The sequence below is a fragment of the Oryx dammah genome, unplaced genomic scaffold, assembly GCF_014754425.2.
Source record: "Oryx dammah isolate SB20612 unplaced genomic scaffold, SCBI_Odam_1.1 HiC_scaffold_8, whole genome shotgun sequence".
NCBI classification, from domain to species: domain Eukaryota; kingdom Metazoa; phylum Chordata; class Mammalia; order Artiodactyla; family Bovidae; genus Oryx; species Oryx dammah.
In genome coordinates, this window is record NW_024070192.1 from 43923981 (window position 1) to 43950030 (window position 26050).

The following is a 26050-nucleotide window of genomic DNA, read 5'->3' on the forward strand; positions in this document are numbered from 1 at the left end:
GACACCTTTGTTTTACTGGAAAACACATGGGGTTTTGAGTTCCCTATAACTGGGTTCAAATCTCAGCTTGCCCACTTAAAAGCCGTGGGATGGTGAGAGAGTGACTTAATATCTCTCTGAGATTCAATTACTTGTGTGTAAGAGACTAACAATAGTAAATAACAGTTTACAACTGTTGTATGGATAGAATGCTCAATAACTCTCAGTTCACTCCTGCTTTTGCTTAAAATTAAACATAAAATCACTTGTCCCACAGTTTAAAACAAATGGGCATAGTAGTTATCTCCAGTTATAGGCCTCCCAAAATTCAGGTTTAGATATTTCTGTTGTGTCTCAGGTGGTTTCTCCTCCCTCAGGTTATTAGTGTCAAGTTTCTTTCTGTCCCAGGGGTTCTAACTATTCCTTACTACCACCCTTATTATATCTAGTTAAACCTAGATAAACACATACACACACACAAATCAGGGGTTTATTATGAAAACCCCTAATACACAGTGAATTTTCCATGGTTCTTATGTTTTTCTTTTCTAGACAAAGGGAAAAACATGCAAACTTTTGATTTTAAGTTTCAAACAGAACTGTTGAAATTATTTTTTCATACTAACTTTTATTAGGAAGGTTATTAATATTTTACATTGGAGGTCATTCCTTTTTAAAAACCCAATTTGATTATCTCTCTCTCAGAACATGTCAGCAAATACAACTTTAGTTCCCTCAAAGTGAGACTTAAACGTTCTTTTTCTTCTGATATAGCTCTTATTGGCTTACTCTAATAGACTCAATGCTTAATCTTGAAGTGATGGGTCCAAGTCACATCTCTGCCACTAAATGAGCAAGTGACTTAACCTCTCTGAGCCTATTTTCTCTTCTGTAAAATGAAAATAATGACAGCTTCATAGGATCATTATGACAAATTGAGATAACATACATAAAAGAATACTCACAACTGTAAAGGTCAATATGATGGCTATTCTTTCCTTGAACACATATCTAGTCTGGTGCTAGGAAATAGAAAAGGTCAGTGGCCTTTGCTTTTTAGGGGTTTACCAATTCCAAATATGTATGAAAGCCAAAACAAACAAACCCTTGAAAGCAATTCAAATTCACTGTGAGGCCGGTGACTAAATATATACCTGTCTTTGAATGGGCATCACCAGTCTCAAAAACAGTTGCCACACCAAACTTAAAAAATAACAAAACAACCTAGTCACAGAAGTGACCAGCCTTGAGCTGATCTATTAACATTTTATCTATGGAACATAATCTGATTAAGAAGATAGTGATGTGACCAAGATAACCCCTCAATTAATTCTAATTTGTTCGAGGTTATAAGGAGTTTTTAGTATGCTACATACATTCTGGACAAAGGAGAATACAAAAAGTGAGAATGTGTTACACAACTCTTCCATAGCATGGATAGCTTTGATTCTCAAGATCAGTACACTGGTTAGCTATTGTACATTAAAACTACACCCAGGGTGAAGCCTAGAATGCTATACCATGGCATTCTTAAACGAAATACTCTTTACCAACATCCCAAATCCTTTGGTTCTATTTCTCTGGTCATTGAAGATTTACCATAACCTCTTTGGTTCTATCTGTATTTCCACCCTCCCCTTCAAAAGGAGAACCCTATTCTCCTAAATGATGAAGACAGTAATTTTGTCAGTTACTCTTAATTAACAAATTAGCCTTTAGGCTTATAACTTGATATTTTGTGATTTGCTTAGTATGCTTAGTACTCCAGACCTTGACTGAATTGATGAAACTTCATTTTCTAACCTTGTAAAGCTAAAGATCAGCCATTTAGCAAGATCTAATACCCCACAAGCCTCTAGGAAAGGGTTATTTCAGAAACCTAAAGAACAAAACAAAATCTCTTCTTTATTTTGGCAGGGGGAAACTAAAAAAAATACTGAGTACAGAACAGTATAATACAGGAGAGCATTCTGAACTTTTTGTCTGAATAAAAAAATAGACTACTTAAAAACCAGCAACAGGTATACCTACTTTTGGATGTGTTTCTGAAATGCCAACTTTTATACTACATGCAAAATCTGCAGAGCTCACTTTCTTAAGTAGAAAATGCGTTGATAAAACCAGCGCTTTGGTTAAATAACCATTCCAAAGATGCCTGCTTCGTAAACAACATTTTGAAATTAACTATAAAGGGCCCAACGCAAGCATTTAAAAAATATAATTGGAAGTATGAAATGGATCTATGTTTATAGGTTGCAATTTTCGACGATAATATTTCATTTTAATGTAATACAAGATCACAGGATTTCAACTGGAAGGACGTCCTTAGAGATCATATTGCCCAACCTGAAATTCAAATCTCAGAGTATTAGCTCGACTCCAAACCAGTCCGGACCGGAAGCCTGAATCGGGCCTACGCATCTCTTTTCAAAAGACAGGCGAAACACCGGATTCCCTCTACAGTTTTTGAGAGCAAAATGAGTAGATGCTCAAGATGGGTGTAGATACTTCTAAAAAATCATCTAGTTTGTCCCTCTGACAACTCTTCTGGTGTCCGGGGATCAAATATCTAGGTTTTACTTCTAACATGTTGAGAAGCCACAACCTTTCTCAGTAAGCATCCTGAAGCTTCACCGCACCTTCAGAAAATCGTTTTATTCATTTGATTTTTGGACATTCAAGCTCCCTAGAAATCGCTCCCTTTGGTGGAGCCCTGCGGCGTTCGAGAGCAGCAGCCGCAAGCCCTTGGCTGCCCCAGTCCTCTTGGGTCTCGCTGGGTGGGATTCGGCCAAGGGCGGCTTGAGGCACGTGGTGACGAAGGGACCAAGGAAGCGATCCCCGCCCCGCGAGCCCCTTAGACCAGAAGCTACCCGACCCGACCCGACCAAACCCCCAGGCAGGCCCCTTCCTGTGAAGTTAGAGACTCGACGATCCAGCAAGGATCTCGGTTCATTTAACAGGGCCCTCGCCCCCCAGTTCCTCAGAGACCCGCCTCTCCTCAGGGGTCCTGTATAACCCGGGGGCGGCGACTGACGACGCTCAGAAGGCGAGAAACGGCTCCCTAAGCCGCTCGGCTGGGTCCCTCTCTCCCCAGAATGCACCGGGGCCAGCAGGAAGGCCGCTCCGACCCCTAATTTTCCCGCGAATTCAGTTCAAAGAGGCGGCCGGGCCCGCGATCGGCAGCGCGCACGGGCCAACCAAGCCGCGCCTCCGCGAGAAGCGCCTCCGCGTGACTGACGGGGGAATCCGCGGGCCAACGGGCTGGGCGGCCGGGCGGCGCGCGCTCCCGCCGACCAATCAGAGCGCCGGGCGGGGGAAGTGGGCGGAGCGAGGCCAGGCTAGGGTGAGCGGTCTCTCGAGCGGAGCGGGGTTCTCAGGAGGAGACACTTTTTTTTTTCCTCCCTCCTTCCCTCCTCTCCTCCTCCCTTCCCTTCCCCTCTCCTCCCCTCTCTCCTCCTTCCCCCCTCGGTCCGCCGGAGCCTGCTGGGGTGAGCGGTTGGTATTGCAGGCGCTTACTCTCCGGGGCCGCCCGGCGGGTAGCTGGCGGGGGGAGGAGGCAGGAACCGCGATGGCGCCTCAGAAGCACGGCGGTGGGGGAGGGGGCGGCTCGGGGCCCAGCGCGGGGTCCGGGGGAGGCGGCTTCGGGGGTTCGGCGGCGGTGGCGGCGGCGACGGCGTCGGGCGGCAAATCCGGTGGCGGGGGCTGTGGAGGCGGCGGCAGTTACTCGGCCTCCTCCTCCTCCTCCGCGGCGGCAGCGGCGGGGGCCGCGGTGTTACCGGTGAAGAAGCCGAAAATGGAGCACGTCCAGGCTGACCACGAGCTTTTCCTCCAGGCCTTTGAGAGTGAGTGTGTTGGAGGATTTGAGGGCAGGAATCGCCACTCTTGCAGCGTTACGGGGCCGGGACACTCGTGCTGGGACCCCCTTCGTCTCCTGGAGTCGGTTTGATTCGGGAGTGGAGGGCGAAATTGAGGGGGCTCTTCCGCCTTCGGGGGTTACGGCTCACGGAGGGCTCGAAGTCTGAGGGCTTTGGGGGAGATAGGTTAAGGGGTCCAGGTGAGGTTCGTGCCTCCCCAAAGATTTACACGCGAGCTGAGGCCGTGGGGCCCCGCGTTAAGGGCAGGCTGCTTTTAGGTGAGGAGGTCACGGTTGAACTGAACAGTTGGATCTGCGGTACAGGACTAGTTCTTGCTTTCTTTCATGCCTTCCGTACTCCAAGTACAAGGCTGTCGGTTGTAGGTTCAGAAGAGCAAAATTAAGCCTGTGAAGAGAGGAATGCAGTAAAATCGACCAAATTGTCAGTCTGAAATGCCTTCGCAAGAACTTGGTGCTGCACATTAACATGGCACCTTTTGATGCTCTAAACCTTTCAAATCTTTCCACCCATTTAAGGGGGATGTAAACTGAGACAGGTAGTGCTTAAGCAACTGGCTTCTCTAGACACGCTCTCGGAATTCTGCCCGTTGTGTTTGTGTTCATTTCAGAACATTTTCTGATGTCAATTTCTGTTTTTAAGGTCTATTTCGGGGGCAAAGCTACGACTTAATTTAGGAAGGGGGCAAGGTGTCTGGAAACAAACAATAGAATTTGTAAGAAACAGCATGAGTATGAGTAACCTGCCCTGTTCTTTAATGAATATTACGTCCTGGTTATTTTCCTCTCTGCTTTGGTGTGGATGTTGTATCTGGATGATATTTAACAGCTAGATGTCTTACAGATACTTGAATAAACTCAGCTCTACCACTCACTGTCTTTATTTACAATTTTCCGTGGCATATGTTGAGGGCATGGTATCAGCTGTGCTTGGAAAGATGTATTACATTGTTTAATACCCTTCTTTCATTCTCTCTCATTAGTGCTTCATGAAATTCTAATTGAAATTTAATACAAGGAATTTCAGTTTTTATTGAAATGAGTATTGAACCTGCTTGAGAGAGATTTACATTATTCTCGCGTTTCCTTAATATAGTTTCGGAAATCTGTAGAGGCTTTCAGTTGGAAATACTAAAGCACAGTGATGACAGTAAACATACTACATGTTTGTACGCTTTCTAAAACATCTCATCTCCTTTTAGTTGATTTGAGACTAAAACTTAGCTAACTAAAGATTGAGTGGAAATTTAAAAAATTCTCTCTAAACATCATGAGAAGACAAATCCTCGAAGAAAGTTTTATCTATCTTGCTTTCTGATGAGTCTGCTTTGTAGAGATGAACTGTCATTATGAGTTAGATTTGGAAAAAAAAAAAAGATTTGGTCACAGAACAACTTGATTCTTCTCTAATATTGATCTTAGTTTCTGAGACGTGTATATGCTTTGATGTATTTACTAATACAGTCATTTTTATATTGCTTTATTTAAAGAAATATATTACTAACATGTCATTAATGTAACTGGTATTATGGTATTTGTGTATAAAATATTTTCTATCTATAACCTACGTCCTTTGTAACAAATTTAACTAAACAGCATTAAAAACATTCTGGGAATCTATTACTTTAAAAATATGTGCTGCGATAGTATTTACATACTGAGGTAATATTTTCATTGAGCAAAATAGAAACTTCAACTATAGCTAGAAATAAATTCAATGAAAATTTTAGCTGATCTGTGTTTTAGATTTCAGTACTGACTAATTTTGTTCATATCTGTATTGGGACATCTATCTAGGTAACAGTTGTATTCTGTTTGAGCTGACTACTGGATAGACTTTTGAAAAGACCAGTTAAAAAGTGAATATTTCATTTTTGTTATTGGCATCAATATGGAGTTCTTTTACAGAATCCAACTATCTCATTTTAGCTACTTTTTAGAAAGAGATGGGTTATTAGTAGTTTATATTAACTAAGTTAAATGAATATAACTACTTCTCTGCAATTCTGCATACAAACTCATTTAAAAATAGCTGCCTTAGATATGCAAGGCTTAAAAACAAGATTATAGAGTACCTTAAATTTAAAATAAATGTAGATGCATTTTGTGAATGTGTGTTGTAGACTGAATGTCATTTAATGTGTTGTGCATACTAATTTTCTTGATGTAAATATTCAGTACATGATTTTCATATAGGTGATTAGTTTATATTGGTTATAACATGGGCTGGGTTGGTATTTTCTTAACAACTTAACTAATGAGTGAATTTAGATAACATTTGGATTTTGTTTCTGTTACCTAGAACCAACGCAGATCTATAGATTTCTTCGAACACGAAATCTTATAGCGGTAAGTAATCAACAAAATTGATCAGCATTATTTTTTTCCTAGAATTTCACCTATTTAATTTGAATATTTTAACTTTTTTTATAGCCAATATTTTTGCATAGAACTCTTACTTACATGTCTCATCGAAACTCCAGAACAAACATCAAAAGGTACATTTTATGAATCTTATTTCAAGTTGATCAAACCATGTTAAAATTTTGTTTTAAAGTACGATCTCTAATGAGAGGTTAAATATGAAAACTGAAGTGAAAGAGTAATTGAATTGATTGCAAAGCAACCACTTTTGTAAATCCCAGTTGATTGCCAGTTTATTCCTGATAGAAATGATTTAGTAGTGAAGTAAATGAAGTGATTTTACTGACTGATGTTTTTGCTCTGTGCTAATATTTTTTTTCAAGTTTGGTAGGAGTTGATTTAAATATTTACTAAATTAGGGCTCATGGGAACTTACCTTTGATACATAAGTTTACCAGTTAATGTCTGAGTATTTCTTTTATGTTCTAACAATAAAGAAATCTCATTTTATATTTTTGGTGGTTTTATTAAAAGGGAAATACTTTTGAAGTCAATAGGAGGAATGTCTTTAAAAACTTCTTAATTACTTAGTCTTAAAGTGAAATCTAGAGGTGTCAGAGAGCTTATTTTTGCTTTTAACATTTAACCGTATATAATTATAGAATGCTAGTTTCTTGTTCTGTGCCCATGGTTATTTACTGAGCATATCAAGTGAACAAAACTTTAAAGGAGAGAATCTCTACTAAGCATTTGGTATTGTTATAGTCTTGACTTAGGAAAACCATTAAGGTTTTCAGTAAACTTTGAAACTAAACTCCTTTGGAGACTCCTGCTGGTTACTATGTAAGTATCAATGTTTTTTATGGTAAGACAGTTTAGTTTTATAGCTCTATCTAGATGTATTTTGAAGGATTGAAATGTTGAAACCATTTGTCTTTTGATAATCCCTCTGGATCCAGAGAGAGAGAGCACGCACACCGATTGTGCCCACGCCTGCACATGTATTTAACTAGTGAAAACTGTCAAATTTGTAAATAACTAGAAAGAAAATGATAGACTAGGCAGCAGAATTAAATATGTCAGTTCTTTACCTGTCTGTATGCCAGGGTTCAGTAAACTTTTTCTGTAAAGGACCAGATGGTAAATATTTTAGGTTTTGTGGTCCAGGAAACAGAATTGAGGATATTAGGTAGTATATAAGTATTATACAAAAAAGAAAAAACATGTCAACAAATTTTTTTATGGATGAAATTCAAAATATAATGATTGAGTGCAGTGTATTTTTTTTTTTTTTTCGTTTTGGCCACATGGCCTGCAGGATCATAGTTCCCTCACCAGTGATTAAACCTAGGCTCCGGTGGTGAAAGCACTAAGCCCTAACCACTGGACCACCGAGGAATTCCCTACTGCAGTGTTTTATAATACATGCCTACTAATGAGAAATGTGGAATTCTTTTATTTTTGCAAAGTGGGGTGAGGGGATAGCATTTAACCTAATTGGGATTTAGAGTTCTCTATTATCAAATTACTTGGAGATGTTTATCTATAAAAAGCATTCTGGTTTATAGGCTATGCAAAAACAGACAGTAGGCTGCATTTGGCCAATGGTCCATAACTTGCAGACCCTGATTTACTCTATAAAAAGTAGGAGGATCTGATTAAGTAGTAAATTTTTCTTTCAATATTTTTAATATGGAAATGAGATCATCTAGAGGACTTTCCTGGCTTAGACTTTGTAATTGCACTGCAGGGGGTGTGAGTTCAATCCTTGATCAGGGAACTAAGATCCTGGATGCTGCCATGTGGCAAAAAAAAAAAAAAATTACTGCAGTTATCATCTGGAATGCCATCTGATTTTAATTTAAAGTGATAAAGTTCTTTAAAAGTAAATTTGAGTTAATCTGTAAGTGGATTAAAGAATACATTATAATTGTTTATTAGACTGTCTGTGGGATTCATTTCTCTTGTCCGCTAATGAGTGGAAGCCATTCTAGAAGTTGAGTGTAGAAGTGAATTTTCTTAATTTGGTACCCCACAGGTGAAAAATTGTCTTTTGGGACAGTTTCTAAGCAGTTTGCTAGCCAAGAGACATACACATTCCATTTAGTCTATTTTCCATGTAAGAATGCATTAGGAATCACTTTATTCTTTTGTTGCATGCTTGGCCTATATAAGACACTGACTCATTTTTAACACTTATATAACTTAATATCTTCAAGTGAGTGCTGTCTTTTTCAAAGTAGTTAGTGAATTTGGAAGGTGACGAATTTAGCCCAGTGGTTGTGGTCTTTGTTCACAGTGTTCTTGAAACTGCTTTTACAAAATTGCTTTTAGTACTATCCCTTTGCTCACCATGTTTTGGGAACTCCTTTTGTACCATTATAACAACATAATATTCATTGTTGGAATATACTTATCAATCCTTTTGACATGCAGGTGTAAGATTAAATGTAGTATATTTGTTAAAGTCTTTTACTTTTGTTGCACTTCATAGAGGTATTCAAATTTTATAGGCTGCCACTACCCTGGCACAGTGGAAACACTGGTGAGGAGGGAAGGGTGTCTTATTGAGCCCATTTTACTAGGTTTCATGCAAGCTGCTTCTGAATCCTCCCTCCAAAATTTCCTGAAATTTCTTGAATTTTAATAATATTCTCCATTTTGATGACCTTTTGATAACTATATCCCTTGTTAAATCTGAGCTAGAGGAGCAGCACCTTTCTAAAAAACAGAAATACTTGGTGTTGGGAGGTGAGGCTCCTTTTATGTAGTTACCTATATGGTTTGTTTTGTTTTTCCTAAGGAATGCTGGGTTGCTTGTATGATCTGATCTATTTCAAATGGTTGTTAATACTCAGTTCTCCTATGAACGGTCTCCATAAAGTTGGAAGAGATGAACCTTGTGACCCACAGTCTTAACTTTTCTTCCTACAGACAAGGTTTCTTCTTAATCATTACACAAAGATAAACATTTTATTCTTAAAAGTTTTCAGAAACTTTACAACCTCCTCAGTAGTACATTTCAGTATTTATACTGAAAAGTTCTTTGTAACTAGCCTAAAAGAATCATAGGTTTTTCTTCTTTCTTCTCTCTTATCTATGGAGATTGAAAATGTATTGCCATCCTTCTTAAAGAACTTCTTCCTGTGCTTTATCAGATGAAACTTTAATATTGAGGTTTTCAGTAACTCTAAAGGTAAAGAGAGAAGCTTTTTTTAAAAAAGACCTTTTGTTAATGGAGGCTATTTATTCACCTGAAATATAGGTTATATCAATTCTATTCTTCCTATCAGTGTTTTACTATGATATATTTACATCAACATTTCTCTGCTGATATTTTATTATAGGGTACAATAGCTGTTTTTGAGGAATGAGCATATTAGTAATTTCTAGTATCTGAATTCAAGCTTTACAAAGTAACTAATGTGGAATGCATGAATCTTTTTGAGTTCTAAATTTGAAGGGAGTATAAGAAATATTTGTTTCCCATTAACATATATGAGTCTAGTTTTTTAGCCTCTAAAAAATGTAAATAGTAGATTACCTTAAGAACAAAGATGAGGCTTATTTTAGAATCCATTCATTCTTAAATTACTTACTGAGGGTGTGGTTATTCTTAATTTAAGTTTCTATTTTGTGGAAAACTACTTTTTTCTCTTGTTAAGTTAAAAAGCTGATGATTTTGTTATGATTTGATGGTATGTCCTTTAAACTTCAAAGTTTTTTTCATGATGGTGACAACCATCTCTTTCCAGTGACATATTTAACTTTAGCCATTGCTGCTCATCTTTGAGGGTGTTTTACTATACTTCATATGTTTTATGGAATATCCATATTTGTCAGGTTACTTAATAGAAATATGAATGTTTCAAAATATACATAATTTGCATTTGTTTGGCTCAGTCCAACAGATGCTTGGCACCTACCAAGATTAAGGCAACATGCCAAGCACAATGTGGCTTTCCTTGAAGAAGATGAATCTCTGCCCTTTAGAATTTACAATCTAATAGAAATAAAATATTTATTCAAGTTTCACATTTAGGAGACTAAATGTCAAAATAAGTATAAACCAAGTTCCATAGGTAGGGAGAAATCCCTCTAGTTTTGGATTAATTACCCAAGGTTTCATGGAAAAGTTAGCCTTTGAAATGGGACTTGAAGGCTTGTTTGCTGTATTATAATACACACTGTCTCAATAGTATTCATTGTTATGGCTAACCATCCATAATTTATCTTATTAAAAATAAAAATCACATACCCAGTTTGCCTATTCTAGTGACAATAAAGTATAATCTGTTTGTTTTTCCCAGTTGAGAAGTGATTATTTTGTTTATCTGTTTCTTCCAGGAAAACATTTAAAGTTGATGATATGTTATCAAAAGTAGAGAAAATGAAAGGAGAGCAAGAATCTCATAGGTAAGATAACCTATCAGTTTACATTAAGTGACAAACTTGAGGAAAAAAAAAAAGTACAGTGATCATTTTCATTGTGATCACCTCAATATTGTAAGGAGTTAGAGCGAACTTTAGAGGTCATCTGATCCAAACTCATACACAATTCAGGGATTACTTCTGTAGCCTCCCTGGCAGAGACTCCATTCTTAAGCCTTATCTTGAATATCTCCAGTGTTGGAAACTCACTGTTTTCTAAGGCATTTCTGTTCATTATTATTTTTCTGTACTATTTCTTGCATTTTGAATCAAAGTTTCTGTAACTTTTGGAGTTAGTATTAATCCTGCTACCTCATCTGAAGAAAGACGGAGGCTCATGTTTCTGGTGTACTCAGCTGTACTTGAGGTGCTGTGCCAAGTGCTTCACACGACCACATCTTTTCTAAGGAATCATCTACAGTTCTGAGAGAGGCCCTCTTTTTCCCTTTCTCATCCTTCCTCTTATTGACGTCCTTCAGACAAAATATTCTTAACTGTAGTTTATATTTGAAATGTGTTTATCACATGATAGTTTCAGAAACCTGGCCTTTTGGACAGAACCTTAATGTGTGTTTTCAAATATGATTCCCAGAGTTGATCCCTAAATGTTCCCAGTTAGCTTAATATCTCCCTAGGCTAGACAGATGCTTCCAATCCTAGACGGTAGGTATCTACTTACTCTTTGATAAGTAAAGAAAGTTGAGTATTATTCTAAAGAGAAACAAGGACTTGGGTGGTATTTGTTTATTCATTGACTACTTTTAGGGGAGAATGTAGAACTAAAAATACTAGATTTTTTAAAAAATGGAATTGAGAAAACGGCCACATGGATTTTTCTTTTTCTCTTGAAGTTTTAAATCATACCTTACCAATTTAGATAGGATGTACGTTAACTCAGTGATGCTTTATTTATAGTATCTCATCTTTGTGACCAAGAGATATCATTTTTGTAATTGCTTTTAAGTTTGCCTTTTCATTTTGGTTATTATTTGAATTTTTTTAAATCTCATTTTAAAAATGTTTGCAGTCTTGTAGGACTGAAGCGTAATTTATATTTCCCTATCTAAGCAGACTTGATTTGTAAATACACTTTGATGGTTCATTCTAGAAGCTGAGATCCCAAATCTTTACCTAATGGATTACTGCCCAAGGAATACCTTACAGTATTGGTTTATATAGACTGAAAATATGCTCTGTGCATGCACCCTCTATTCTTTGCTTGAATTTCGATTCCAAATCCTACCTGTTCACCTGCCCTGGAAAGATCTTTTGGGACCCTCTGGGCCTTTTGTAGTTAAAGTGTGAAGCTGTAGTCAGAGCCTGACCATACATCCTCACTTCTTTTCTCCTAAACACTTTAATAGTTTGCCCTCAGGTCTTCTGAGGCTTGTGTGAGAAGGAAGAGTGAAAACAAAAAGAGGAAAACGAACGTTTCTTCATCTCCCCCATCAAAGTTCTACCTTCATCACTGCTAAACGTGACTATTATCTCATTGTGACCTTGGCTTTGATAAATATTACAGAACTTCTCTTAGAGTGTGTGTTGTGAAGAAGATAGATTATTATACTGGTACTCACCAAATAATTATATTCCTTTTGACCCAATGAGTTTAACAACTCTGCCAGTACTGTAACGGGTATTGTTGACCAAGTCACAGAAACTTCAGAGAGTTGCATAGAATTCCTGCTTGTAATTTTAAAAATAGTCTAGGATCTAACTGGGACCAGTGAGTTGGTCATTTCAGCTCCCCAAGATCTTTTTAAATAGACCTATCTGTGTTGGAGCTGACCATGCTTGCTTAATACTCAACAAGGCTCTTCAGGCCCATGAGGTGTTGAATCACTGTATTCGATGTTCTATCCCCCAAGCCCCACGCCACACACACTCCATCTTTATGAACGTCTCATTGTTGCTCCCAGAGTCACTAAAGTTAACTGAGAAATTGGTTCATTTTAAGTTTACCCGCAAGGCCCTATGTTACTAAATTCCTTCAATGTATTTTGCATCTCGAATTAGGCATAATGTTGCCGTTTTACTAAACTTTATTATCACATAGATTGTAAGTTCCCTAGACAGCAGTATATAATGTCAGCACTATAAAACCTTGCTTGCAAGATCTATTGTCAAATTCTCTTATGGGAGAACAAGGTAAATCTTTGTTGTTCCATGAAATTAATTAGTAGACCTTAAAATCTTAAATCATGTACAAATAAAGTATCTCCCATCTATATTTTTATTCTGTACTATCTAAAACATAAAGCTCTTACTCAGTTTAATTGGATCCTGGGTTTGTTCAGTAGCTACAATTGGGATATATTCCATTGGAATTCATGTTTTTTCAGTACTTCAATAGTCTTAATGTCTCCACTCTCAAACCCAATGCATTTCATTCCCCAAAGTTCCAGGATACTGTTGAGATACCCTAGATACTGTAGTACTACAGCCCAAAGGTTAGAACAGTCACATGCCTGATCTATTTAACACAGTTGTAGAGACTTAAAAACAACCAAATTCCTGGCATTATCTGTGCAAAATGAAGTTGGTGTTGAAGGATCTTTCTTGTCTTTTGTACTTTAACTCTACGGTTATCTTACTTGTCACAGATAATGGCAGAAATTTATTAGGGGAGAAGCTGATAGAAAAAAAGAAACATGGGGTATTTCATAGTGTTCACTTCTTCAAGGTATCAGTCAATTTGTGACAGTAGATCAGGGTTGCATTTGTAACCTTAAAACTCAATAGTAATGCCCACCAACTGTGAAGATTATTTCATTTGTTGTACAATGGCTTCTGTGAACTCGATAGCAATTAGCAAATTTTAGAAATTCATAGTGGTCACATCCCTAGTCTCTATTTTTTCCTAATCTTTTCTTCTTGCTCTTCTGGTGTGGTTATGTACATTTAAAATGTCTTTCTTTTTAAAGAATTTATGATATAATACTTTATGTTCTGTCCTCTCCATCTCTTATTTCTGACTTGCCAGTATATTGTGGATTTTGAACTTATTTTGAGTTTTGACCAAGCACTACGATTCATTGGTATAAATTTCTGATCTTTCTGTAGTATTCTGTTTTAGCAAGATCCCAGGGAGTCTCTTGGGCTATTAATCCTACCAGTTTGGGAATTCTCTAATCACAACTCCAGACTTCTAAGTGCATCTCCACTGACTGAAAGGTAGCATGAAAAGATTTCCAGATTGGAATTGCTTCCAGAGATATTTCCTGTGGTCAAATTAGAAGCATTTCCACTTAATCATTTTCCATTCCTGGTCCTGTTAGTAGCTGGAAAAATTCCTTCCAAAGATAACTGAAGTAGAACATCTACTAGGTATATTTCCAAGCCTGTGTTTTTAGTAGGTTGAAAAGGTAAAGTGCCTTCCATCACTTTATGTTGTTGTTACTACAACCTAAACTTTTGAGTTAGTAATCTTCCTTTTCTTATCATCTTCTTGTACTGTAACAAAATTTGGATCTATTTTTTTCTGGGATTCCCATTTCCTTCATGTACCATGTCCCAGACACTTTACTAAGACCTAGTGGATGTAATGGTGACCAAAACAGATGAAGACCTTGCCTTTCTGGAGTTTATCAGCATTTAGGGAAAAAAGGCATAATTGTATAATAAATATAAGTGCTGGAAAGTAAAAGTAGACACATAGGGAAACTATGGCTGTATGAGGCAGGAGAATCAGCTCTTGTTTGAGAGTCTCATTTGGGAATAGAAATGTTCAATGAGAGCTTCCCTGAAGGAAGAAGCTGAGATTTGAAACATGAATATAGGAGTAAAATGAGGATAGAGGGTGAGCAGGTAGGTGATTCTAGATAAAGAGAATGTAACATCATTTGAGGGCAGTGTAGCTGACTAGAGAGAAGATGACATTTGATGAGACTAGAGCAGATGGCCATGACCAGATAATGCAGAACCTTGTAGCCTATTTAAGATTGTGGGTCTTTATCCTGAGAAAGCTGTAAATTATTTTAAATAGATATATTGCATTAATGGTGTTACTCTAGCCACCTCTTTTGTAGGTTTAGTTGCATTTTTAAAACTTCAAGCTGCTTCTTAAGTTGAGTATATGTTTTTTTCCACCATAATAGGATCTGATGTCTTCCTCCCCTTTCTCTCTCTCTCTCTTTTTTTTTTTTTTAACAATTTTGTCTTGATTGTAAGTTTTGAAGTTGTTTTCATATCAACATCCTTTCAGACTTAAGTTTTAATTGTTCCTTTTTTAGAGTCTGGGCTGTAAATTTCTTTGTGCCTATGTACTTCTGAAGGTGCCTTATCATTCACCACTAATCATATATGAGTCTTAAAATCTAGGTATTTGAGAACAGATTTTTTCCCCAAAAACAATCATATCTTTATTGACTTTTTTTCTGACTACTGCAGCTTTTTACTTAAGTCTTAAGGAAAATAAACATCTTTTAGAAACAGCTTGATACACACAGTTTACAGTGTGAAGCAGTATACTAATAAGAAATGCTCGTCGTCTTAATGTTTACATCATAACATTAAGTGTAACTTAGCTTATCATCACACTTGACCTGTTTTGAGGTCATATAGCTATGACTCTAGAAATGAAGTCTTAAACCTGCCACTGTCAGATTAATGTATAAATTTGAGGCATTCATCTTGGTTTCTTTCCTGCATAAAAATGTTGATCCTTCTGTGGGATCTATCTCTTCCTAAAATTTGAGTTTCCTACATGAATCTCATCTCAAAATATTCATCTCTTATGAATTTAAATTTACTTAACCTTATTCTGCTTTACAATTGTCAGATACTTGTCAATTACTTGGGCTTAAAATCTTATCCCAAAATTTCACATTCCCCCTCTAGTTTCCTGTTCGCATATTGCTTTCTTCCTAAGAAGATAAAAATAGGAAACACATCACGAAGATGAACCAAATCCTTATCTGATATCTTATTCTGATCATCTAAGCTGGATTCTTTGCTACCTAAGACCAGATAGGCTTGACAAGGCCTACGTGTTTTTCTTCCCTTCCCCTGATCCAGCTTAACCAATTAAGATGTAGACATAGTAGCCACAAGAGAGGGAAAAGGGTAAATCAGAAAGTGAGAGAAAACTGTCCTCTTTCCTTGGACTAAATCACCTGTGAAAGGGATCAACTTGGCCTCATTGTTTCATTGTATTCTAGGCACATATCAGTGTTTACTTTTAGGAGTGTTTTTCCCTAAAAGTGCTTACTTTTAGGGGAAATTATGCATAGCAAATCACATTTCCAAATTTGTTTTTAAGCTGGTTAATTGAAATTTGGAATTCCTTTTCTCAAACAATGTTATATGGTGGCTGAATGGATCTGCCATCTCATTTAATTTGTAATGTACCATTTAAAACTGTGCCTCAAACCATCCTGTGGTGACCTTTTTGTTTTTAATTTCCAATCTTTTGTAGATGGATACTTTCTGTAAAATATATTGATCACATACTTGGATGTCATGGCAATGCTAAATTTCTATAAAAATGGTTAAAGTCTAATTCTCAATATCTTGCCTTGTGGCATGGTAACAGTTTCTCCAATTATCTCAGTGGGTAGACCAGGTTTTGAATAACACTAATATAAAGTGTTTTCTGGGGTAGATCAATGCAAGGTATTTTTGTTGTTTCACAGTTGGAACCTAGGATCAAATTTCCTATAAAAACAATGTAAATAATTTTAGAAGTACCACAATATAATGGGTCCTGATCCCTGACCTTAAAAATCTTACAACTCTAGGGAGGACATCATTATCCTTTTGAAAATCATTTGTTGAGTGCCTTTCTGTAAGACATTACTAGATACAAAGGACACTGATATGTTAAAAGACAATGTATGAAAAAATTGTGACAAAAAGTGGTAAATACAAGTGCTTATAAAGGAAATTAAGCTCTGGGATGATTGGGGATGGGGTGTTTGTAGAAGGGGAAGCAAGTATTTTGATGGATATCTTTAGTCTTTTACCCATGTCTCCCAATCTTCATTTTATAGATACCAGGTCACAGCTAATAACTGGAGCCAGAATTCAAACTTGGATTTGCCTCTGTTTTATCATTCTATTCTACTTTCTTATATGAGGCTTTAGTAGGGCTAAAGAGAAATAGGAACCATATCACAGACAGCACTTAGACAAAAGATTTGGCAGTTGGGGACCCATTAGAAAATTGGAGAAAGAATTGATTCATTTAAAATGATGTTTTAAGAAAAATTAACCTGGCCTTTAGTATGTAGGTTTAACTGAAGCAACTAAGAATAGGATAGGCTAGTTGTGACTTAACGAATTATAACATGTGGAAACTGGAAGATTTCTCTCAGTTTCTCAGTTTTATTTTGGAGTTTCACCTGTTCTGCATTATAAGGTTTCGTTTATGGAGCAGTTTTTTCTAGAAAAATGCTAGCTATCTTTTAGTAAAATGGTTTGTAGAGTTTATAGATGGTATATATACTTTTTAAAAATCAACTTGGTATATAATTAATATTCGGTATAATACACTCACCTTAAGTATATAGTTTGAATTTTGACAATTGTATGCATTTGTGTAACCGTAACAACAGTTAAGATATAGAACATTTTCATCACCTTGGAAAAAGTCCTTTGAGCTCATTTACAGTTGATCCTCAATGTACTTGAAAAAAAATTTTCTTGATACTTAAGTTACAGTTACTAATTTTTCCTTTGTGTTTATGCTTTTTAACTCTGCTTGAACCCTTACACTTCATAGTCATTTTGTTAGTTGTTGATATCCTAGCTTACTTTTCTTAGTACCGTTCTAGAAATGCCCTTCAGGACTCCCACCCTGTATTTTTTTAGCATACACTTTCATGGATTATCTCACTAGAAAATAGAGGCATCCTCACATCTTCTTTTGAAATATCTCTCTTAACCTCCTATTGTGCTAATACTTGGAGTCCTAGGCACAGTTACAGAACTAACTTGTTAGTAATATGGCCTCATTTCTGTCCATTGCTCGTTCCTCGACGCTCTCTTGCCTCAAAGTCTTTATATAACTGTTCCCCTCTGGTTATATGAATGCATAAATTGTCACCATCATTTAAAAAAAAAAAAAGGTACCCTTTATTGAACCATATTGTGCTTTTACTGTTTTACTTTGATTCTTTACACTAGTAAATTTCTTGAGTAAGGGTTCAGTACTGCTTCCCTTTTGCCAACATCTGTTCTCTATAGCCCTCTATAATCTGGTGTCTGTATCACATGACAGAAACTGTTCTGGAAAGTTATGAATGGCTCCTGATTTAAAGATAGATTGCTCTTTGCCAGTTTAAAGCTACTACAAAAGCCTGTTGATGTTTTTATTTATCCCAACTTAATAGTTTTTCCATTGTAGTAAATAGTTTTTGAAACAAAAGGATCATTATAGTTTCTGCTTCCTTTATTAAACTAAAAGTGAAAATGACATGTTGAATAGTAAGTAACAAATTGATAGCATATTTGTAATTGTGTATTTCATCCCTCATTAAAGTAGAAAGTGATGGTTCTGCATCATTTGTTAAGGAGGTTGAAATTCTGTAGCTTGAAAATACACAAAACACTTGAGTTGAGTAGCATGGATTCACCTATTGTTTAGAGGGATGGGAAGGGAAATCTGTCCCCGTTTTACAGGTAGAACATTAAAGCACTATAAGTTATCTTGCCTTTTATTTGGTGGTCTCTTTCTGCCTTGCTTCTTTGGTGTTTTTTCTATTTGTGTGGTGTCTGTATTTCAGTGTGTATAGACACACTGTTTTGGATGTCAGACTTAACACGGAAAGCATGGAGGCATTGGGCTTGAATGGAGTTAAGAATTAGACAGCCAAATATTTATAAATTAGCTGAAGTAGCTTTGATTTCAGTGTTATATTTAAAGTCTAAGTTATTTTTTGTTATAGCATATTAAAGTAGTAAAATTTTTTGTTTGTTCTGTTTAGCTTGTCAGCTCATCTGCAGCTTACATTTACTGGTTTCTTCCACAAAAATGGTATGTATTTAAAAGTAAACTTAATGGCAGTCTACAGTAGCACACCTTTGTGAATGCAAAACACCCCCACAAAACTGTAAATTTGTAAAGTTATATTTAATGGAAAAGATGTTGATCCTCATCATTTAATTTCTCTTTAGTGGATTTCCCCAGCAATTTCAGTTATGGCTTTTGTGGTCAGTAGTGGAATATGGAGGATGTAACTTATAACTCATTAAACTTTAAAAGTAGTAGTTCTTAAATCTTAGTCTGTGTGGAAACATTTTGACAGTTTGTTTGAAATACATATACCTGGACCCTCTAAGGCCTCAGATCTAGTAGGGTTTTGGTGGAGTTTAGGAGTCTGTATTTTAAATAAGGCATGAAGAAATAGGTTGTCTGAGAAACAAGTCTTAAGAAACTACTTTAAATAAAGAATGTGTATAACTGAGTCACTTTCCGGTACATCAGAGGTTGGCACAACATTGTAAATCAACTATACTATTATAAAAATAAATAAAAAACCCTGTCTTAAAAGCTTTTAAAAATTGTAGGTCAACCTTGTACATACATAAGATTGTGCTCAGCACCTGGTTTCCTTATAGCTTTCTTGCTGTCCATTTAAGTTATGAATGGATTAAATTGTTAAAATAATATTTTTTGGGTTCATTCTTGAAGGTAAACATGAGCTTATCTAAATAGATGAAATTCCACCTCTAAAAACTCAGTCATACCTTTTAGGGCTCCAAGTATTGCAGTTAAAAAAAACTATAACATTATCTTACCAACTCAGAGCCCTCATCTTTCCAAAAATCACCAGTAGAAAATATGGGAAGTACTTAATAAAATGAAATTTCTTAGATTTTGTTATTTTTTTATTTACAACATTTTTCAAACTTTAAATTATAAAGATGGTGAGAATTTTAATTAATTGCCTCAGAACCTGGAATAGGGATAAACATTTTGAATTTTTTTCTTAATGACATTTTATGGAAAAACCCAAACTTTGTGGCCATCCCAGTACAAAGCTATAACAATTGAAACGAGCACTGCTAACCAATGGGATATATCAATGTTAGTTATTGTAAAAGGAAAATTACATAGTCTTGAATGTTACTTCATTAAAAAAAGGTGAAAGCATACTGGGAAAAGTTTCAGTTGGTTTCAAAATTCATAAAATGCCTCTGGGCTTGTCCATCTTAAATTTATGTGTGTGTCCTTTGATATAATCATGCAGTGTAATAAAATCTTTATAAGAAACAGGTCAAGTTGTTCATCCTTGGTATTGTTTAGTAAGAAACAGAGTGTAATAATAAATAGAATGGTTATATTAGAACAGTTTGATAACTAGTCAAGTTTTTAATGTAAGAAATTTGAAGTCTGGTCATATCCTATTGGTCTGATCATATTAGCAGCTAATGTTAACTTCTAGTTTTGCCTTAGACCTGGTCTGTTTTTTTAATAGAAGTATCCTGAGTGGCATTTTCATGTTTTTTTTCTCCTAAATCATTTATAATCATCTTGTAGCGTTCTTATTTCTAATCATTCATTATATTTGATCTCCTGTGGTACTTAAAAAGTACATGAATTCTAATACTTTAGAAGCTCATAATTTGAATTTTATAGGTTTGTTAGCCCTTTGTTCTCAGGTACTTCTATAAACATAAATAACTCATCACTGAAATTATTGGTGGATATTAGTTGAATACTATTTACTAATATTATATAAGTAACAGTAGTTTACTTGAATTAATTAGTTGACATAAACTGCCACATGGTATGATAATTTTTTTCCTGTCTACATGACAGAACAATTCAAGAGTTGCTCAGATTCACTTAAATTTTTTTTTTCTTGATATTACTGGAATAAATGAGAAGGTAAACTGTCAATACTTCTGTTTCCAGAAAGTAATTTCCCATTATAACTTTGAAATTAGTGGAAGTTGGAAAGAAGCAGATAATATTGCCTCTCTTGTCTATTCAAGGTATATTTGTAGTTTTTTTTAAGCAATAATATTTTTAAGAAACCAGGGTAGAAAAATAACATCCAGATCCCTAAAATATTATTTTTTCTTTTATTTTTGAATGAAGACTTGTTTAGCAGTTACTACTTATAACTGCTTAGAATGAATACACAGATTATTAGGGTACTATTTTCATGGTGAGTATTGTTTAGAGAATATTTTTGTTATTGCATTTTGGACATTTGGATATTTTGGCTATGTTAAATTATCTTTATCCTGGATACAGCTTTCAAGAGGCTGATTCAAATGTGTTTTATGTATATACCCTGAGTAAGAAGAATGTTTCTAAGCCCAAAGAGTGTTGCCTAAAATTTCAGAACAAAGATTATTTCTTTGTATATGGATTCATCTATAACATATATATATGTGTATTACTCATCTATAACATATATATGTGTGTGTATACATATATATAACATAGTAGCTCTGTATATTATTGAAACTTAATTGATTTTTGCTATCCCATTTATGCTTTAAAGAAATTCTGGGGGAGGGTGGGGGGTTCAGAATGGGAAACATATGTACACCCATGGCTGATTCATGTCAATGTATGGCAAAAACCACTACAATATTGTAAAGTAATTAGCCTCCAATTAAAATAAAATAATTAAAGAAAAATTGTAATAAATGAGGAAAGAATCTTTAAAAAAAAAGATTCTGGGGGAAAGGTCAAAAATAGCTTGCTCGCTTGTGAAATGATAATGTGTTTATAGTATTATAAATGACTTATGTTTAATATTTTTTGAAATCCTTTTTTCTTTAATCCTTTCGGCTACAAGCTTTGGTCACATCAGAGAGCCTTTTAGTTTAGACATCTGAGCATTCAAAATGAAATGAAAGATAGTAACCAATTCAATTTAAATATATCTTAAACTAGGAAATTTTTCTAATAGATTTTGGGAGAAAGAAAAAAATGTTTATTTTGTGTCTTACCTCTCCTGAACTATTTCATTTATGCTTTCTACTAAGAAGCTTTAACTGTATTTGTTAAATTTGGAACTGACTTGGAGAAAAGAAATGAGTAAACTTCTGAGAAGACTTCATTATAGAAAGTCTTTGTTTGAAATTCTCAGACGTCTTAGGAAAATGAGTACTATTTTTTAAAATAGATTTTGAAGTATTGTTTTTCTGTTTAGATAAACCAACACAAAATTCAGAAAATGAACAAAATTCTGTCACCCTGGAAGTCCTGCTTGTGAAAGTTTGCCACAAAAAAAGAAAGGTGATGTATAAAATGATACTGGTGGACTAAATGGAATAATTTTTTCCATTAAATATGTTTATGCAAATATATGTGTTTTTAAACTATGTGGTTGTTGTTTAGTTGCTAAACCATGTCTGAGTCTTTTGCGACCCCATGGACTGTAGCTTGCCAGGCTCTTCTATTCATGGGATCTCCCATGCAAGAATGCTGGAGTGGGTTGCCATTTCCTTCTCCAGGGGTCTTCCCGACCCTGGGATCGAACTCAAGTTTCCTGCATTGGCAGATGGATTCTTTACCACGGAGCCAGCAGGAAAGCACTTTTAAACCTTAAAAGCTTTAAAATATGTTGATGGCTGAATTGTAAAATTGATAACCTCTTTTGCCAACCTCCCATGTCTTCAGGTTTTTCTAACCTGACTGTAGGTATCTGCATAAAACTTTGTTATAGAAGTATGACAATGTGGGGGAAGAAGCTTATTTTTTTGCGTCTTATGACATAAATTCAGTTACTTCCTGCTACTCTAATCTCTTAATTTTTTTTTTCACCTTAGTTATTTAAACACACTGGTATTTTAAATAAAGGCTAAGAGAGAGTTTTTCCCTGAAGGATTATCTTGTACCAGTACTCTCAGGCAAAGAAATTCAGCTGCTAGCGTTATCAGTCATTAACTTGTTAATATGTTGCTTCAAATTTTTATTTGCAAGATGAAATCATTTTGCCACAGAAACAAGTGTTATACTGGTTAAATTTCCTGGGCAACCCACCAAAGCCAGTAGGTTTACTTTTAGTAGCCTTGGAAGTCCTTGGGTGTTTTAAGAATAGGAGGGACTTCCCTTGCATTCCAAAAATTTAGGACACTTTCACCACTGGGAGCATGGGTTCTATCCCAGGTTGAGGAGCTAAAAGCCCACGAGCTATGGGGCAAGGCCAAAAAAAAAAGAGTAAGAATGGTCTGTACAGAGGTTCCTGTTGCTAATGCTCTTCCAATATCATAGTAAGATGATGTGGTAAAAACTGTGCTAGAGATACAGAGTAGACCAAAGTGATGGGAGATACCAGTGTAAGTGTATATTAAAAACTCTATAAAGGTTAATTAATAATACTCTCTAGTCCCCCAAACCCCACACACAGTAAGTAGTAATGTGAAAATTCTTCAAGATATATTATTTAGGCAAAAAAGAAATGACTATAACTATAGTATGATCCTTCTTGTGTTAAGAAAAGGCATAAATATTTTCTTCAAAGGATATGCACAGCCACTTGCTAATATTAGTCCTCTCTAGAGTATAAGAACTGGGGTGACGGAGACTGGCATTTTTCCCATTTTACACTCTTGTAGAACAGAATTTTAAGACTATAAGCATGTATTCTGTTTGTTTTAAAACAGAAGCTACCTAAAATAGGTACTGTATTTTCTTGTTATAAGGTCGTCTGCATCTTGCAATTTTTTGGCTTTGCTCTTTCAGCATAGCCCTAGTTATATAATGACAGAACATTACTCATAAGATGATTAATATTACTTTTTATAGACAATATATTTCAATATATGGATTTACTATTTCTTAAGGTTGTTGTCACGGTTATCATAATCATCTTTTTTCATTTTTAATGATCCTATTCGTTACTTTGTTAAAAATAGAATATTTAAGGGAAAAGAGTAGTTTACATGAGTTGTAATACTTCAAGCATGGTTTTAGTTCTATATTTCTAACTTAACACTTTAAGATAACCATCAGCTATATATAAGATACTATATCATTATTTTCATTATATTGAGGAAGTCTTCAATTGTGTTAATATTTGAAAGATAGTTGATTGATATTTTCTTTGTGCTTCATCACAATTTTCAGACCTTTGTTTAGAATCTTAGCATGCCATTTGGAAATCATGCCATAAACTACTTCCTATAGCTGTGATTAGAGGTTTTATTATCATTCTTAACATTGCATATACATAAATAAATATAATAATCTTTGCCTTTGCAGGATGTAAGTTGTCCGATAAGGCAAGTTCCTACAGGTAAAAAGCAGGTGCCTTTGAATCCTGACCTCAATCAAACAAAACCTGGAAACTTCCCATCCCTTGCAGTTTCCAGTAATGAATTTGAACCTAGTAACAGCCATATGGTGAAGTCTTACTCATTGCTATTTAGAGTGACTCGTCCAGGAAGAAGAGAGTATAATGGGATGATTAATGGAGAAACCAATGAAAATATTGGTAATTTTTATTTTATTTTATTTATTTATTTTTGGTAATTTTTATTTTAATAATTTTGTTAGATTTTATTGTTGGAGGTTAAGATGAACTGTAAAAATGATTGAAGTAGTACTTCTTCATAGTACTCATAATTGTGTACAAAGTATTTCTTTTTTAGTTATTTTAATAATTATTTAGAGGGAAAAATGATGCAGAACTAGAAGTTATTGCATGTGCTCTAACAACATGGCCTTTATTAGGAAATCTCTATTGAGATAATTAATTTTATGGTATATTGACCTGGTGCTTACGCTGTTGGTTATTGTACTGTACTAGGTATTTAATTTGTAAAATTATCATTATTATATGGTGAAACATTTCATGTAGTAAAAAAAAATGTATATATTGAACACTGGATGGAAAAGATTGGTATTTAAATTAGTCTCTGAGCAAATAATTCATCCTTTCCCCAGTATGTGAAGAATTTCATATATACAGAACATTCAAAAGAATTTGGTAGTGAACAACTATTTATCTACCACTTAGATTCTACAGTTAACATTTTATTATACTTACCACATATCTATCCTTCTATCCTCCACACTGTTCTGAATCCACCTTTGAGGTAACTATTCATATAACATATAGGTGCTCAGGACACAAAGATGATTAAGAAATCCAGTCCCATCTTCCAAAGCCTCATAACCTAGAATACAGAGATAAATATAAAATATAATTGCAGCTAAATGATCCATGGTATAATAGAGGTATTTTTGAAGGTTAGTGGAGAAATACATTGATAAAAATAATCTTTGAGTCTTGAGGCGTTCTTTGAAGTTCTTGGAAAGTAACCATGAATGAGGAGGAATTTTTTTCTCCTTGCCTAGCAGGGAAGATCATTCTGAATAGACAGTAACATCTGTAAGATGTGGGGTTAATAATGTCAATGAATATTAGAAGGTAAGAACATAACACATAAGGTAAAAACATAAAATTGAAGTCTGGATATTATATTGCAACTTCGTGTACCTCATTTGGGATAGAGTATATGCTATGTAAAAGGTCCAAATGTCATAAATCTGGTGTATTTGCTTGAATATTTGATTCATGAGTAATGTTTGTCAAATTCAGATGTCAATGAAGAACTTCCAGCTAGAAGAAAACGAAATCGTGAAGATGGGGAAAAAACGTTTGTTGCACAAATGACAGTATTTGATAAAAACAGGTAATGTTGGACAGGCAAGGCTCCCATGTTTTAGGAATGTTTTTATTTTGAAGCAGAATATAGTGGTGATACTGTTTCTTTGCCTTTCTCTTTTTTATTATGGATGAAAAAACAAAATTTGCAAATATTAAACATTTCTCTTTATCACATAGAAAGCAATAAATACCGATGAGTTGTTTGAATGTTCAGTTAAGATTGTTTATTCAGCAAGTATTTTCTCAGTGTCTACTTTTTTGTTAGATACTGTTTTCGCCCATGAGGAGGCAGCAAAACCCTTGCCCTCATGGAGCTTAAATTCTAGTAGAGGAAACAGGTACTACTCCCCAAAATTATATCAGCTAATGTACTTAGTGAGAATGCTGTGAAGAAATATAAGAGAATAAAGGGTTGTTTTATAGAGAAAGCCTCTGGGAGAAGGTCATATTTGAGCAGAGACTTGAATGAAGTGGGCTTCATGCAAATATTGAGATTATGTATTTACCTGAGTTAAGGAAGAAAATTGTGTGTTACCATCATTGTGTGACTCTGACATTTGACACAGGGTAGGAAGGAACAATTGGATTTATAATCATTTCTGCAGTTTTCACTTGGGAATTAAGCACCTTAGTGCCAGTAGAGAACCGCTGGGAAGCGAATGCAGTATTCTTTATTTGGTACGATTAGAGGATGAAACCTGTAATATGCCATGATTTCTTGTCCTGAGGTGCTCACTGGTAGTGAATACAGTTCACTGTCAGTCAGGGATAGGAGAAAGCCAAGCCAACTAGTGCGTTTCTCCTTCTCTTTAAAAAGTAGATTATT

The 26050-nt window shown here is 35.4% G+C and overlaps 1 protein-coding gene and 1 long non-coding RNA gene across 3 annotated transcripts in view; one reads left to right on the top strand and one right to left on the bottom strand.

Annotated features, from left to right (window-relative positions):
• Positions 1 to 587: 587 nt before the first annotated feature.
• LOC120866334 lies at positions 588 to 25138 on the bottom strand. The gene is made up of 2 exons (XR_005721638.1): positions 24601 to 25138; positions 588 to 4238 (listed from the first exon to the last, which is right to left on the bottom strand). It is a non-coding gene; the product is annotated as an uncharacterized LOC120866334 (long non-coding RNA).
• The window catches only part of SUZ12 (SUZ12 polycomb repressive complex 2 subunit), a 38770-nt gene continuing 16042 nt past the window's right edge, over positions 3323 to 26050 (top strand). The window contains exons 1-8 of one of the 2 annotated variants that reach the window (XM_040243994.1): positions 3323 to 3821; positions 6153 to 6199; positions 6284 to 6348; positions 10562 to 10630; positions 18571 to 18620; positions 21760 to 21845; positions 23814 to 24045; positions 25156 to 25249. In XM_040243994.1, the coding sequence (XP_040099928.1) occupies positions 3548 to 3821; positions 6153 to 6199; positions 6284 to 6348; positions 10562 to 10630; positions 18571 to 18620; positions 21760 to 21845; positions 23814 to 24045; positions 25156 to 25249 (917 nt within the window). In that variant the 5' untranslated portion in view covers positions 3323 to 3547. The remainder of the gene's footprint in view (positions 3822 to 6152; positions 6200 to 6283; positions 6349 to 10561; positions 10631 to 18570; positions 18621 to 21759; positions 21846 to 23813; positions 24046 to 25155; positions 25250 to 26050) is intronic. The other variant, XM_040243995.1, reaches the window with a different exon arrangement.